Source organism: Pelobates fuscus, chromosome 2 (assembly GCF_036172605.1).
Source record: "Pelobates fuscus isolate aPelFus1 chromosome 2, aPelFus1.pri, whole genome shotgun sequence".
Classification (NCBI taxonomy): domain Eukaryota; kingdom Metazoa; phylum Chordata; class Amphibia; order Anura; family Pelobatidae; genus Pelobates; species Pelobates fuscus.
The window spans coordinates 406,249,088-406,266,850 of record NC_086318.1 but is presented as its reverse complement, the minus strand read 5'-3'; the positions used below and the strand labels follow the sequence as shown (position 1 = coordinate 406,266,850).

Here is a 17,763-nt window from a genome sequence, read left to right as displayed (position 1 = left end):
ACCAAAACAAATACAAGAGAGCTTGCTTCCCTATATCCCTTTAAATATTGGGTCAATATTGGATTTCCAAATTTTATAGACCGAGTTTACATGCAAATGAATTGAATAGTGTAAGTGACGGTAAGAATTTGTTTACAGCAGTTACCTAGTTAACTGTTCCACAATATGTTTTTCCACAACTTTCAAAGAAAACACAGATTTGTTATAATGCTTTATATTATTTAGACAAGCCTTGTGAATATGGACTTACCTCAGTACATAGTTCACACACACGATACACTGTGGTTGAGAGTTCCGAGTGTTGTAGATAACGGTGCCATGAGTTTCCACCCAGACATATCCACCATGCTTTGCGAGCATCCGATACTGGCCGGTCACCACTTGACCTTTTGTGCACACTAATGAAAGTACATAATAATAATTTAATGGTTAAAATACAGACTTAAAAAAGTCCACTAGGTTTGTTAAAGTTGGTATAGATAGTTATGCCATGTGATCTATGTTACTAAGTAGACGTAAGCAGCACCATCATTATGAGATAAAGATGTCCTAGACCTTACAGTGGTGCTTTTGTCCAGTGTATCGGGACCCATTCAGAAAGTGTACAATCAATGTTAACACAATTAGTTTGGTGTGTTTTCTAGAACAAGGCTGTGTAATTGTAAATCATGAGCCACAGGAAGCAAATAGGCATCATCCAATTTGCAATAAGATCCAAGCGGTTTTCAAAATAATTAGGAAGATCATAAGGCAAAGTGCAACATGTTTAAAGTAAAATGTGAAAATATATACAGAATATCAGAGATGCTGAGTATAGTCTTCTGCACTTCATAGTACTACAAACCTACTTCGTTACCTCCTGACAACTTGTGGAAGTGGAACTGTTGCTGGATATCCCATATGGATATCAATTATTTTTTCAGTATTAAATACCATAAAGGCCATATTTGTTTCTGTATTTCAGCAGGTCATATCAACACCAACAGTGTTTCTGACACCATTTTCACTAGTGGGACTTTCTAAGTGAACTTTACACACCTCGTGTTTGACCTGTGCAAGATGTCTTGTTAGCAGACAACACTATGTGCTAGAACTTCTACCAAAACAAGTACCGTACTTAATTTCCAAATCATCTCACCCTCAAAAAGTATTATCAATTATAGAAACCTACACTCGAAAAACTAACTGCTGGAACTTTTCAGGACAATAACCTCACCACAAAACATTTCAACATTGTGCAAATGAAATGAAGTGTGATGACTTCAGTCTCTGCTGTCTAATTACTGTTGCCTAGCTTAACAGCACTCATTACTTTAAAAATAAAAAAAATAAAAAAATGTCCCTGGATAGTACTTAATCCAAAATGCCTAGTACAAGATAAGAGCATTACAGCTGTGAATAATAAACAAAAAGGATTGACATTTCTCAGTATAAATATCCCCCATAAGTTGAGCAGATACAGGTCGACAGCAGAACTGCTACAATACTTACAATTCTGGTGGCCTTTAGTCATACTCTCGGAATCCAAGGCATGATAAAACTCGTACGCCGAACGGCTCAGCAGTTCTTCTGGATGATATCCAATCAATTCAGTAACTCTTCAAAGAAAAGAAAAAAAAAAAAGATGCTTAATTCTCCTCCGAGTGCCTAAGATGTATGCATTGGAGTATCCATCTCAGCTTAAAAAAAAAAGAATCCTACTGAAATTAGCCAGTATACAATAATAATGCAGTAAATGCAAAGTTTATCCAAACTCCAACTCCAATGTATGTACAGGACCTGAAATTTGGAAGAAGACTTGAGGCAAGTCAATGTGATTTAAAATGACAAACTTGTATAGCGAGGATACTGGTATATCAGTTGTTTGACATCAGATAAACTCAATGGCATCCAACTGATTGATCGAGATACACCTTTTTTGAACTTTCAACTAAGCATACAGAGAATAACTTAAATTATCAATAAAGACAACTATAACTAGCCACTTTACTACTTCCCTGAAGCTATATTTGAGTAATTAAGTCATGAGTTTAGATTTACACACTTTCCATGCAAAACACGATCGAAGACTTTTATGAACGTTTCGTCTTATTACAATGCAACATTCCCAGCACAGTATCACTTATTTCAGAATCCTGTCTACCAACACCCACTAGCATTGAATAAACTGCAAGACCAGCTTGGTACATGTAGGTCTCTATGGTTAGATGAGGAGAAGCAAATGGGGAAAAAGTATAGGGTTCTAAGGAAGGCAGTGACATGGTAGAAAAATTTGTTCCAATTAAAACACAAACAACGAGAAAGTCGCTAGATAGACGAAAAGCATGTTTAGAACACCTGCAATAATTGTGTGTCATCAATGTGTCATGAGACAGGTATTTTAAGAAGAATAAATGGGGGGCGGTTGTCTTATATATGCTATATATTTGTTATATGTGCAACACTTGTTTCTGCCTCTCTCTAGTTTTCGTACATATTTAATATTTACTGGGTCAAGGGTTTTTTCCTGGAGATAATATTGCGTTATTCTCTCTACATAATATACAGGCAAGCGACATCATAAAATTATATAGAAGTTTTGTTCCTATATTGCCGACTGGGATCTAGATTAATGTGTCTGCAATTTGCAGACAAAACTGCACACATACACTATGTAGCTATGTCACTGGGACATAATTATACAGTCTTTATTGGCCATCAAAATAAAGGTCCTTGGCAATAAGGAACAGAGAAGATTCTATCACTTTCATTTAAGGATGGGAAAAAAAACAAACACACATTTTGTAGAGCAAGAATAATTCTGGGATGTGTGGCAATGTTTTTGCCCCTAAAATGTACCCCACAAGTGCATGTAGTATATAGCAGGAGTAGGCAACCTTCGGCACTCGAGATGTTGTGGACTACATCTTCCCTGATGCTTTTCCCGCACTATAGTTGGAAGAACATTATGGGAGATGTGGTCCACCATATGTGGAACGCTGAAGGTTGCCTAATCCTGGTATATAGTATAGTTCAGCTCTTGGACAGGCACCCGGATTGTTGATACATTATTTATCTGGCATTTGGAATATTGCATTATCACATTGTTAAATAACCTAAATGAAGAGACATAAATCCCAGGGCTAAAGGTCAATAATAGCAAACTGTGGCACTGCAGATAATTGTTTGGCCTCGGTTCCATATTGTCTGATAATCTTTAAAATTATTTAATATTTTTTGCTAAACTTTTAAATGTTTTTTTAAAATATTAAAAAAAAATATATCATACATAAGCGGATTTGTCACATTCGAGGATCTTTTCATATTTCACAAAGATCCTTGAAAGTGTAAGATTCTATGTGGGTGTAGCGGCCGCAGAGCACCGGGGAAGGTAAGTCTTACTTACCTAAGGCTGTCCGTCGCTGCAATCTTCATCCTGCTTCCCTCTACATTTGCCAGGAGCCGTGTCAGTGGTATACTCTCGCGCAGCACTGAGGTCTTTGGAGGATTACACAAGAGCAGGAGCCTCCACAGAATGAGATGTCAATCCCATAGCCGTCAAATGTGATGGCTGCTGGGATTCAACAAAAGTTTACATTGGAGCTCCACTTTCTGTCAACCACAGAATTACCATGAGATAAAGTGGTCCCTATTTTGTCTTATGGTATCTTTGGATTGTGTTGGTATTTTAATGACATTTCAACGCAGTCTTAATCAGTATTTCACAAACATATTTTTATAAATACTGAAAAGAGACACGGTCGCTTCAAGAGTCACTATGCAGGAAGGCGTGACAACTTGGGGCATTTGCAAAATATGCACAGAACTTACAAGTTACAGTGCTACTACAAGTCATTATTTATATAAACCTAAAGTGCACAGTGTTATGCAGCTACTGTAAGTTGTATTGCATTCGGAAGTTTCAATATAACTTGGTGTCCAATTTTAATCAATTGGACTGATGGATTATGAAAAGAACAAAAATGGAGATTTATACAGTTATATTGTAACACAATTGGGGTTATTCGCTAAAATGGAAAGTGTGGAAAATTATAAGGAAATTGCAACTGATCCTTACTTGAAAGAGCTGAACTTGAAACTACGCTCAGTTATAATATTTTTTTACATTCACATTAGGCATTTATAGGTGGAAACCATAAAATCAACAAACACAGTAAATTCTCACCTGTCATCACAATATGTGAATTTCATGTCCATGCTGTGACGACTCAGGAATGTTTTGCTGTCCAGTGGGATGTCAATGTTGGAGGGGTGCTGAATTGGTTGACACATCATGACAAGACAGTTAAGCAAAGGTTCCTTGTACCCACAGAGCGAGTGCGGAAGGTAAGAGTTATAGACCCGGACATGTCCAGTGCAATGAAGCACCTTTAAGGAATACAAAAACACATTTTGGTGATCAGCATGTTGCCTTCAGAGATGTGCATCTGGATACCATGAATAATGAGGGTTATATACAATATACAAACAGCATAGCTGAGCAATAACCATGGAAACTGTTCCCTGGTTTTAAACTAAACCACTTGTAACTTATTCCAACTTAAATGAACTGTATTGGTTATCATGCTTCGAGTACCCCTTTAAATCCACTCTCAAAATTTCATAAACATATTCTAATAATAAATACTGACCCTGACCATGTAGAAATTTCATAGAATTTCCAATGTATTGCAAAGATGCCATAAGCCAAAGCATTGACTACTTTCTCTGAGGTTGACAAAAGTTGTCAAAAGCTGAACTCTACCGTTAACTTTTGTCCAATCCCAGCAGCCGTGACACGTGAGACGTCATCTATGTAGACACCTGCAGTCTTGCAGGAACCCCCTAGACCTCAGTGTTCTACTCTCACACATGAGCATGGGTACCAGACTGATTTGGCTCCTGACAGATGAAGCAGCAGGAGCCAATGATGATGTCCAGGAAGCAGATGGCAGTGGCCACAAGGAGCAGCATAGGCCCACAGCACCATTGATCATTGATGGCACCCATACAAATCCCATTGACTTAACGGGCTTAGAGTGCTCATTTAAGTTCACATAAATTACTGTCATTTTTCATTTCAGTTTTTTTTTAACAAATTGTCTATAATAGACAAATATAGAGATAATTTAACTTCAAAACATTTAACCCCTTAAGTACCAAACTTTTGGAATAAAAGGGAATCATGACATGTCACACATGTCATGTGTCCTTAAGGGGTTAACATGTATTTGTTATATTGCCTTGTTGCAGTCAATATATTCCTACGCATGATTTCTATAATCTTACCTTCCATGTTGCAGACTTAAGATTCACAGTCCTGCCTCTGTTGGTAACAGTACATTTCATTCTCATAAAGAAATCACGCTCCGTGTTTGCGTCCTTGTGAAGTTTTCCAGCCCCTGCACCTTTAACAAGCAAAAAAAAAAGCAACATTATTTTACATTATAGTTGTCTATCCATATAAAACAAGAGATCAAACCTTCTAATATATTTCTAATTTTAAAATATTGGTTCTTTACATAATGTGACTGCGCAGGAGTAATAGGTTATATGAGGTGAATAGGCTGAAAGTGTGTCTGAGTTACGTAATTCTTTTGTTATTTAGAATAAGAGAAGCAGGTTTTTCAAGGGAATTACTGTGAAGCTTAGTTCCTGATCGCGGGTTGCAGGGGAGACAGTGACAGTGACAGTGCTATGTAGCTCATTGTAAACTCAATAAAGGAATGCACTTTTATTTAATGTGACATTTAACCTACTGAGAAGATTAAATGACGAGATAATGTCACTGGTGGCTGGATCAGTTAATAGCAACTTAGATAAACTAACTACACAAACTCCTCTCACTCAAGTAGTGTTTGATTGACAAGTAAATCACTAGCACTTTCAGGAAATCCCCAGTTGTGTTACTTAACAATAAAGGTTTCTGTTAATTTATTAAAAAAATAATTAATCAGAATAAGGAAATAGTTTGTGAATCAAGAGTGTTTTGATGCAACATTTCCTAATTCAGTGTATGGGATAAATTATAAGCTCATATTAAATATTCTTAGACATATTAACGGCTACAGATGAGTGGTTAATGATGTTAAAGCGATCACAATCCCACAGTTCCAATATATTTCAACAACACTTTTACCATTTTTAAAATTGATGAAAAAAGGGCAATATACCTTTAACCCCTTAAGGACCAAACTTCTGGAATAGAAGGGAATCATGACATGTCACACATGTCATGTGTCCTTAAGGGGTTAAACACTTAAGTTTCTGTGTTAATTTTATGAGAAGGGTGAAGTCCACAACAAAAAAGGACTTGAAAAGTTACCGGAAGCACTTTTTATTTTTTAGCAATTAATCCTTATCCTAATATATATATATAATATAAATATATAAACATGGGTTTGTTCGTGAGCAATATAGACCATTATATTCTCTGATAAGGCATAATTTACAGTACTAAGACAACAGGAACATTCTATTTACACCAGAACCATTACATTAAGCTGTAGTGGTTTTGGTGACTATACGTCCCTGTAAAACGTTAAGATCTGTTAAATGCCGAATATGCTGACACTATAACCACTTTATTGAGATGAAGCAGTTCCAATGCATACAGTGTCCTTGTAATGACAATGTCATATCAGCCTATCGAGCTCATCATACGATTATCTAATAAATCAAGAGCTAGGCTTGACATGACATATTTCATCATGGTTTTGGTTGTTTTATCAGAAATTAAATGGTCTATAAAATCTGGAATGTGGTCGCATTGAGCAATGTTGTGTAAATGTATTGGATAGTCAGAAAATGTAATTAATCCTTTAATGACATTGTATTGTCATATACTGCAATGCGTTTTCTTTACTTTGTGGTTACAATAATAATGGACATGCACTGCAATGTAACTTCACCTAGTAATAAGACTAAGAACTGAACGGCAATTCATACGGTTGCTGAGCCTCAAACGTCTAACGTGAACCGATACTTAAAATTAAAACTATAGAGAATATGTTTAAGTTATCCTTTAATTAAAAGCGACCACGTATAATCTGACCGTTGGATAGAATGTAGACTATATGGTAGGACATATTAAATAAAAACAGATATACATAGATACATCTATAATCACAATCTATATTTTGCGTATCACATAGTAGGATATAGTTATAATGATGTGCTAATACCAGCTGAATAAAATGTATACTTCATACCAGTTTTTAAGCTTAAATTCTCTCTGATTTCATCATGATCACATGGGTGAGTGTAGTCGAAAATGCTGTGTCCTGTTAATTCAACCTAGAAGGAGAAATACATTTTTTTAGGATTTGAACATAATGTGCTGTAGTTACAGTTGCATTTGTACAATGTTAATATAAAAAAAACGATATGCATATATAATACTGAATCACGTATACATACACCAACAACACGTATATTCCTATATTTCAGACCACTTTGTCTCTACAAGCAGTTTCCTAACGCTTAGGGGCCAACACAGGAATTGAATGGACCACTCCTTCTAGACCCCAGAAGTGGGTAGGTCAAGTAGCACAAGTGCTTTACACTTTCAATCTCCAAGTTCATGGGTCTATACTTTTAACAGTTAATTGCGCTGAATTGATAACAAATTTGTAAAATTTAGGTTAAACATAGAAACATAGAATGTGGCGGCAGATAAGAACCGTTTGGCACATCAAGTCTGCTCAATTTTCGAAATACTTTCATTAGTCTCTAGCCTTATCTCAAGTCTAGGATAGCTTCATGCCTATCCCACGCATGCTTAAACTCCTTCACTGTGTTAACCTCTACCACTTTAGCTGGAAGGCTATTCCATGCATTCACTATCCTCTCTGTAAAGTAATAATTCCTGATAATATGTTTAACCCCTTCCCGACCTTGGACGTACCAGGTACATCCGACAAAAAGCGGTCGTAAACAACCTTGGATGTACCTGTTCGGTCCGCGGCAAATCGGACCCATTTACTTACCCACTGCGATCCCGGTCGAGGGCAACTGCCAGAGAACCCAGCAGTCCCCCTGCAGCAGCTCCGGCCCTCCAGGGCCATGTGATCACCATGATCACGGCAATAGGAGTCTATGGAGTTGCCAGCAGGGGGCTGTCCCCCAGACGGCTAAAATGTTGTTAAAAAAAATAAATATATATATATATATATATATAGCATATATGTTTTCATTATAAGTGTATTTTGAGATATATACGCATATATCTCAAAATACACTTAGAATGAAATCATATATATGCATTAGATATATATATATATAACATATTATAAAAGGCTTTATTTTATAACATCCATAGGAGTTATTCCAACTATTATTGTTATTTATTGTTAATGAATAACACTCCGTGTCTTATTAAAGTGACTGCTCTTGCTGTCATCTCACCTGTGTGAGGCCCATGTACTTGCTGATGTTGTCTGATAGGAAGATCATGTCACCATCTTGCGTCACCACTGCCACAAATCCCTCCAGAGCTTTAAGGTACAAATGATCCAACTGGTTCTCTGAGTCGGCTTCAATGTTTCTGTCCGCACATACTGAAAAAAAAATAAAAAAAAGAAAAAAATCACAAATATGATTTTATCTTGCAGGAGGAGAAATGGAATCTGAGAATTGTTTTTATAAATTGATGTAATATGTATATGGAATATTGCATAGATTGTGCTTTGAAAGACTTCGGAGAACTAGCAGCTATAATGATCCTTTAACCTCTAAATAACCAACGACATTCCACAAAAATCATGATGTGATGTGAAAGGGTTTAGAGACTAGAATTTGTTCCTGAGGGGTGAGTTACAGAGTAGCAGTTTGAACATTGCGTTAATTGATGAAGATACAAGCAAGTCGGTGTCGCTGCAGCCTTTCCTTTACTTGCTATGAGATTTGTACAGCAAGTCATGGACATGACCTTTTGTCCATCATGGGATTTTCAGTAATTGCACTTACAAAACTTCAAGGACGTTTACTTTTCCAGCAGAAAATGGCAGCGTTAGTTAGCTGAGGTCACTAATGTGACCCAAAACACAGTCCTCTGCATCCTGCTTCCCATAGCATGCTGAAAACATTTTTCTGGTGCTCTAAAAATAAATTGGAAGTAAAATGCAGAGCATTTGCTTGAGTGCCTTGAGATGGTATCATCGCTGCATGGATTTTGTATTGCTCTCAACAAAGTTTAGAGAGTAGTTGTCTTTATTTCAAACCACCATATAATATCTACCCCCAACTTGAGGTGTCATAATCCTCACACCTTCTAAATTCCGTACTTGGACTCCAGTTAGGTGGAGTTGGAGATTTCTTCCAAACTCCTAACGTTTTTATCAGTAAACCATGATTTCACAACATCTGACTTGTTAATTCAATTCAATAGGATTGGCAGTTACTCCCCCAAACATTAAATGGCATTAGGGACAATATAGATTTCTATTTAAGTACTAACATTTCTTACCATGTCCTGTGTGCCATCTAGGCTTCTTATCGGCAAAATCGGGTTGACAGAGCCGGACTTTACTAAGCTGTCAATTGTTTTTTTTTTAATAGGCCAATAGCCAAGCTGGAAAACATTACCCCAGTATATATTTTAACAGTTATGCTAAATTGGCCTTAAATGTGAACTTTGCTCTGTATTTTCTTGAATATTGAAATCCAGACAATTCTCACCTTGCATAACTCTGAGCTCGGAATACCTTATTACAATGAGTTTGGAATACCTGAATACCTGTATTGGAATACACTGTATGGCCCTTACAATGGGGGGGGGGGGGGGGGGGGGGATGATAAACGTCAGCAAATGAATAGGTCAATAATGGATAAAGGACATTAGTTCTCTCCTTCCTTTTTAAATATGGTTTTATTACAGTTTTCTACAATATTGATATATAATTCACACGTTCGCTTCCTTAAATTACTTAATGCTAAAAAAGCACTAGGCAGTGGATTTAGTAACGTGGCATGTCTTTTCTCCTGATAGTGAGAACCATTTTACAAGGCATTTCTAAGTACTCATAAGCAGCTGTTAATAAACACTGTTCAGCAATTTTCATGATTAACTATGTGTCCCACAGAATTTTATTCCAAGAGCAACTGACGGATTATAAACAAGCAAAGCACTGGCCCTGGAACAAAGCCATCAGGAATTACATATGTAATCATATTGCGCATCAAATCTGGGGTAGACGTCCTGCAATTCTCTAGAGGTTTACGAACAACTACTCTCATGATCCTTCAGAGTTTGTGGACTATGATTCTCATGATGCTTACATATCCATGAGCAGAACGTGATGCCCTGTTTATAGCTATAAAGTAATCTTTGTAGATTACATTTCCCGTAATGCACAGACAGACTAAGCATTGTAAGACGTGCAGTCCACACGTGTCGACGCTCCAAAAGTTGCATATTGTTGAATTTATTGTCGTTTACCCTAGTTATATGACATCTAAGTGTTAAATTAGTTCAATATGGCCTTGTATTTAATATTTTTCAATAAACCTTTAAAATGATTTTTTTTTTTAAATATCAAAAATATATCAAATATAAAAATATTTATATCAATACATAAAAAAATATCAAAATGTTAAATCATTTGAAAAGCTTATGCAAACATATTAAATAAATAGAGGTCTATGTCAGAAACAAATGACCACGTTTGTAGCAACATCCGTGTCAGCTTTGTAAACGTTTAGCCATTAAAATCTCGGGCGTGCAATACCACTATCTGGAGTTAAAAGGGTTAAATATTTTGCTTTAAATTTCCACACTTGGCCTCAGTCCTCAATTGTTTGTCTGAAAAAAACAACAAGTGAATTTTTATAAATAACAAATGGGCAGGTCTCCTTTTAAATGACATTTCTCAGAGTCCCTGTCGGTATAATACTCAGACCTAAACCCCTTTCAAGCTAAAAATAAATCTAGCAAACAGGCTTTCATTAATCTTTAGTGTCAGGATGTGCCCTGCATTCACAACGCACAATACGGTTTCCATAGATGCTTACTAATTTCCTTTAAATCAAGAAGTCTTCACCACAAGTGAAAGCGTACAGGACGAAACCATTTCTAACGCAAAGTGAAGGTTCTAAATCGAATCACCGTATATTGTAATTTATACACCGAGACATTTCCCTTTACAGCCAAAAAGACAATGTAAACCTGTTTTGGAGTAAAAACAAAATGACTTCAATTTGGGCTTTTTTTTTTTTTCTACTTGTTTCCAATAACCACGTAGAAATGTGTGAAAGATTTGCTTTGTGAGTTTTATCAGCTTGTATAACGATGTTACTGTGTAATGATTTTATACACGAATAGATTAAAAAAAAAAAAAAAAAAAAAAAAAGTTGCTCACAAGCACATGGGGTTGATGACCTAGATTTACTGTGCTTAGAGAAGAAGTTCCAACATTTGTGTTGTGCAGAACAATTTAGCATTCTAGATGGGTAATAAACTATATCAGGGTGTATAGAAGGTAAGCTCATTGAGCCCCTCTGTTCCTGTACGTCCAGTTGTCTGGTTACAATTATGTGTCTGTTAGTCCACCTATTGTACAGTGCTACGGAATCTGATGGCGCTATATAAATAATAAAATAATAATATTAATAATATAGATCGAGTAACCAGAATAATATACCTCGTAAAAGATGTAGAGCTGTAACGTCAGAGCAGCCCTGGGGTGTATGTTATAGAAGTAACATAATAAACAGAGAGAGAGAGAAGGTTTTAACACCTAACGTTCTCTCATTTCTGTTCGATTTACTTTAACATTTCAATATTTAGGGAAACATTCCTCTTTGTATGTAACTGGATGATGAATGGTCATGCGCACATTATTATTATTTATAAAGCGTCGACAATTTCCGATGGATGTGCATAATGCATGCCAAGAGAAGTCTAAAGAAATAAAACTGTGACAATGTTGCACAAGTTTGTGTATTATTACTTATTATTGTACAAATTAACCAATTATTTCTAAAACTATTTTTGGTTTTTATTTGAAGGGATGACTTTTTAACAGGGCAAAAAAAAAAATATGTATTTTCTTCTCAGAAACGAGAGTATGTTTACATGTGCGTTTTAGGAAGCAGTTGTGAAATAATACGATAATGTAATCAGAGATCAGAGAGGGGAACTGAATCTACAAAGTTCGCTTTTCACATGTTTGAAATGGGCTGGTCTAAATGTCGTACAAACAGATTTGTGTTCCACCATAGCCTTTAGTTACAACTGGCCACACATACAAGACATGTCTGATTTGAGACAGCTAGAGATTTGTCTATCTCTCCCTATACAGCCACGAAGCCACAGAATGTGTAGATATGATCTCATACTGTTCCTTATCAGAGATGGCTTACCATGGCACAGCAGATATCTGTGGGACTCCTTTCCAAATATCAGTTTTGGTAGGTACGATACTGGGATGTGAATAGTGTGCTATCTCAGTGCAGAGTATGCTGAGCTGACATGCAAACGTGCCAGCCAGGACTGCACACATTTCTACTGACATGGAAAACCTGGTGTATTACTGCCTTTGTAATCTGAATATAACACAAATAGGAATCCTACCCTCAGTAAAATTACCTTTCTAATTTCATAACAGCACGGAGACCCTCGACTCAGTTATTTCATGTTCCTTGACATGAAGACAAATACAAGGTCACTCAACACATTCTGAACCAGTGTGCATACGTGTGTGTATTGTAAGCATCGTCAAACATACCAGCATTCCTAAACATACAAAGTAACACATAGTTGGGTGAAATATCACAGTTTTGTACAAAGTAATTAGCGGGACCTTTTAACTAAGTAACTTAATAATTTACTGGGGTTTTAATGCAGAATGTTGATGCCAAAACTGTAAAGTGTGAAACATAACATAATTGGTGATTTAAAATTTTCTTTTTTACCATTTTACTAATTTTACTAACATTTCCAGTTCTCTGTTCAGCTCTCCACAATTCCTTGGTTAGTGTGTAATTTCAATGTTTTTTTGTTGATTGTCATGTTCTTGACTATTAAGTCCCCACGGTTTCCAGTAGATATTTTTATGACATAGAAGGGAGTGGTCCACATATCCCAAAACCGCAAGAGTACCTTTGCACCAATTTGCTCAATTTGTATGACCTTTTGTTCTAGAACGCATTTCCGTGTGCTCCTACACCAACGCATACTATATTTACAGACTCCAAAAGAACAAAAACTTTTATTGTTTTATAATTATATAGACAACAAAACAAAATGTATTGGAATAGCAACAACTTCCTCATTAACCCTTCCAAAGGTGATGAACTTCTGAAGGCTCAGTACCAATGACACTGTATCCATTTCCTTTTTTTTACCCTTCAGAGGTAACACGCTTCTCTCCATACAGAACTATTGGTACCATAACTATTTCCTTTTAAACCTTGATGTTCTGCTGCACTTCTGTGCACTCAACACAAGAAAACCAGTGTTCAAATTTAAGGGGCCATTTTAAATTTGAAAAGTATTTAAAAAGTAGCCAACAGAATAATTATGTCAGAAGAACCTTTTATTCTTTGTATTATAGGGACACTTTAAGCACCGGGACAACTTGTCCTGATTAAGTGTAGTGAGCCTTGTATTTATTGTGTGTTTTCTCGGCTTTCAATTATCTTTAGTTCTGCTTTAAATTTGGATAAGAGCACGGAAGGAATATAAGGCCAGATCTATCAAGTGCAATTAATAAGGAACGGTCACTTCTCTGAAATTTACACCAATTAAAAAAACAATGAATTTCACTGGTAACTTTTTTCACAAAGTGTTCTTTTTTTTTCCTTTTAAATTTATATTAAAGATTTAGCAAATTAATGAATCCAGTTTAGAGAAGACCAAGAGGAGGAAGAGAAACATGGTTTCATTTATTATCTGTATGCTTTCTCAATTCCAACTGACCTGTATAAAGGAAGGGGGCTCTTAACAATCATTGAAATGGAGCTAAAACGGAGTCACCCAGTTGTATGATAACAAGGGGAGGATTTCTACATTTAATATTATTTTTCAAACCTTACAAATACATGTTTGTTAAAAAAAAAAATAGGTATAAGTAAACAATATTAGAAATCCTGGAGAAAAATCAGTTAAGAATCCTGAAGTGTCACAGGTCCCCTTTAAGTTGTGCAAAATAAGTTTTAACAGATGATCTTCACTGTTTTACTCCGTGTTATACAACATAATGTGGAATTTCTGAAAAAAGTGTAATTTCTGTGTATGCTTTTTTAAATATATCCTCTGCAGCATATTCACATATTTAAGCGTGAATAGATATCATAAATATATATATCATATGATATATATATTCCTGCCATTAGGGCATCCTTTACCTCTTGTGCGAGCAGGGTTAAATCAATGGACACCTGGGACTCTACTCTGTTCTCTCCATGTTGCAATCACACAGTATAGAGCACTTTGTACCATGTAAGCTAGGAAATCCCTCTGCTGATGTCAGTAATTATGTCAACAGAGGGAATCCCTTTGAGTTTGGTTAGGGTTATCGTTATGGCTAGGGTTAATGTAGGGCAGGGCTATGTAACCTTCAGCACTCCAAAGGTTGTAGACTACATCTCCCCTGATGCTTTGCCACCATTATGGCTATAAAAAGCAATATGGGAGATGTTGCCCACAACATCTGAAGTACCAAAGGTTGCCTACCCCTGTTTTAGGGTAAGGGGGAGTGCTGGGTTAGGGGTAGTATAGGGTTATGGTTAGAGTAGGATAGGTGAACGGTTAGTGTAGCCATAGGCTTAAGGGTAGGGTTGGTATGTTCATCTCATGCAAGTTCTGTGAGATTCAGGTGTGATTTCTGGGGGGAGGTGGAGGAGTCATTTTATTAAGGGCAGAGTTATTTTCTTCTTCATCAGATAGTTTATTGCTTTGATACAGTTTATTTGTTAACGTTTCAAATTGCACCTCATTTTGGCAAATGAGAAGGCTAGGTAGTTAGCTATTTGGATCTTTTATCATTTCACGATGAAAAAAAGCTTGTATTTATTTAGCTATTGTTCATCTTAATGTCGGGAATCAGCATAAACACTGGAATAACAAAAATTTCCTTTTTTGCCATTTCTGTGGAATTACAAAAAGGAAGCCTGTTTGCACACCAGGAAGATCATTAAAATACAGTACGATGCAATAGAAAGTTAAGTATGTCTATCTGTTGTATGAAAACCTATAATAAAAGGTGCTTATTAAAGAATCAAGAGAAAGGTGTGACAAGTACCACTTGGGTTATCATGGGGAAATGTTTTGAAATCCTGCTGCTTTTGTAAGGCTAGAGGTGAAGATGTGTCATCCTCCTCAGACAGTATTGCAGCTTGGTAGACATGTTGCAACATAGTGACTTTATTTTTTTCAATCTTTAAACTTGCCCAGGGTAGATATAGTGTCTAATAAAACATGTAATCTTAACACTATAGTGTTCCTCTTCCTATTTAGTTGTACCCGCCTTGCAGGGGTATAAAGGTACGTTTTTCCTACCTTACATCCTGCAGCGATATGCTTTACTCAATGTTGATGATTTCAGCCAATCCAATACTTTCCCATAGGAAAGATCCCATTGGGAGATAGTAAGCATGCACAACAAAACTCCGCATTGCACTGCACCAATCACGTGCTCTCAATGAGAGTCATTTGAGCCATAACAGAGTTTAACTCCATTAAAGCCATGGAAGCCCTTCTAGTGGCTGTCCTCCTGAAAGTCACTAGAGGCACGTTAACCCTGCAAGGAAAACATCCGTTGCAGCAAAATGTCAAGGTTTTCAGTTGCAGGGTAAAAGTGAAATGGACATGGCGCTCAGAACTCTTTCTTGGGATTAAGTGGTCTGGGTGTCTCTAGAGTAACTTTGAAGAGATGCTCATTGAAGTGGAGTGTGTCCCTGTTCCCTTAAATGTTAAGACATCATCAAGTGGCTGTCTGCCACTAGAGGCACTTCCTGCGGTTTCAGAGTTTGCGAAACTACAGTGGACATGCTCAGGCAAAGTCACGGTGTTGAAAAATACCATAGGAAAGCATTGAGCCAGTGCTTTCCTATGGGGAAGGCCTAACGCGCACATAGCCTGCCATGCATGCACATTAGGAAGAGGAAGCGCCTGACCCAGCGCTAAGGGATATCAGCACTGGAATCAGGTTATTGAGAAAGTTTTTTTTATTAGTTTACATTGCCTGGAGGATGGGCCGCGAGAGGAGGGGGAGTGGGTAGAGGATTCCTATACTGTTAGGAATACCGCTTTGTATTGCTAACACTATAGTATTCCATTAATAAACTCTCTTAATTAAATATGGCTTCAGAGTGTATCTCCCATACCACCACAACTGAAGCAAGTTTATCTAAAAATATTGAATCAATTGAAAAACATATCCAAATTACTAAAATCAAGGCCTATGCTGCCACGATAGAAATGATAATGTCTTAATAACATGATGGAATATCCCTCTAACATCAACAATCATAATATGTACCGTATTTCATTAAAGTTAATTCTGTATTGTCATAAAAATATATATATATAAAAAAAAAAAAAAAAAACACGCTCACACAGGTGATTTCAGGGCAGCCAGACATGAAACAATAAAATCTGCCAGTGAGAAAAATACACACAAGAATAGTGTGTTACTATGGTCACAGAAACCCGTCCCAGTACGTACAGTAGAGATGGAGGATACCATAGCTTCACATCGATGCCGTATTAATGCATTAACAGGTTTTTACGCGCACACACAGACGTACATATCACATATAGTAAACAGTGTATCATTTTTAGATACATATACACAGACCCGGCTACTTTTACCATGCAATGATTAGTAATTGTATTCACTCATTAATTAATTGTTAACTAGAATATCTTCATTTGATCTCTGTCTCATTAGTCAGCCTGTTTGTATTCTTGGCAACGCCACAATCTCATTGTTGAATGGATTTAAATCAGAAATGTCCACTCGGCTAATGTCAGCACTGTCCCATGAGAAGTCTCAGCATCCAAATCGTGTAATCTCAAATCTCCACTCTTGATTAAGAAATAGCAAAGAACCCAGATTAACGTAAGAGACTGACCACTGCTCTCTTGCCAAATAGTTGATGGCCTAATGACGGTGTATTGTTCTAGTCACACTCTATCAAGTTAACAGAGATCTCCAAAGGAAAAGAAAAATCTCAATTCAATCTTTTTGTATCATTAGCCTGCAAAAGAGCACCCACCCCCAGTAAATGAAATACTACTTACATCTATCTTTATCGATATAGGAACTGAAAGAGTTAAAGGAACACTACAGAGCCAGGATTACAAATGTGTACTCCTAACGTTACAGTGTCTTAGGCACAGTTTAGGTGACCACCCCTCCTACAAGGCTTGAAATTATATTTTACTTATCTCTTATCCCACACTGCGCTGTTCGCTCTGCAGAGGGCCTTGTCTCATTGGCTGAGATCATCAATTTTGAGGATCTAGGCCAATCCAATGGTTTCCCAGCGTTGTAAGGCAAGTGTGCATATGCAGCAATACACCACGTTGCACCATCAGACTATCTGACTGATTTAGCAGAGTTTTACTCCGCTACTTCAGCAGAAGCCCCTCTAGTGGCAGTCAGTGTAACAGCCACTAGAGGCATTTAAACTCTGCAATATGAACATTGCTGTACCTGTAGAAAAGCAATGTTTAAAATCGCAGGGTTAAAGCGAGAAGGGCATGACACACAGACCATTTTATTGAGTTTAAGTTGTCTGGGTGCCTATATAATGAGTCTCATTAAACATCATCACCTT

The 17,763-nt window shown here is 36.8% G+C and overlaps 1 protein-coding gene across 1 annotated transcript in view; it reads right to left on the bottom strand.

Annotated features, from left to right (window-relative positions):
* Nucleotides 1-17,763, bottom strand: part of EPAS1 (endothelial PAS domain protein 1) — a 95,648-nt gene that overhangs the window by 11,544 nt on the left and 66,341 nt on the right. The window contains exons 3-8 of the mRNA XM_063443920.1: nt 8,386-8,537; nt 7,191-7,275; nt 5,269-5,387; nt 4,166-4,368; nt 1,492-1,598; nt 251-398 (exon numbers count right to left, since the gene is read on the bottom strand). Of these exons, the coding sequence (XP_063299990.1) occupies nt 251-398; nt 1,492-1,598; nt 4,166-4,368; nt 5,269-5,387; nt 7,191-7,275; nt 8,386-8,537 (814 nt within the window). The remainder of the gene's footprint in view (nt 1-250; nt 399-1,491; nt 1,599-4,165; nt 4,369-5,268; nt 5,388-7,190; nt 7,276-8,385; nt 8,538-17,763) is intronic.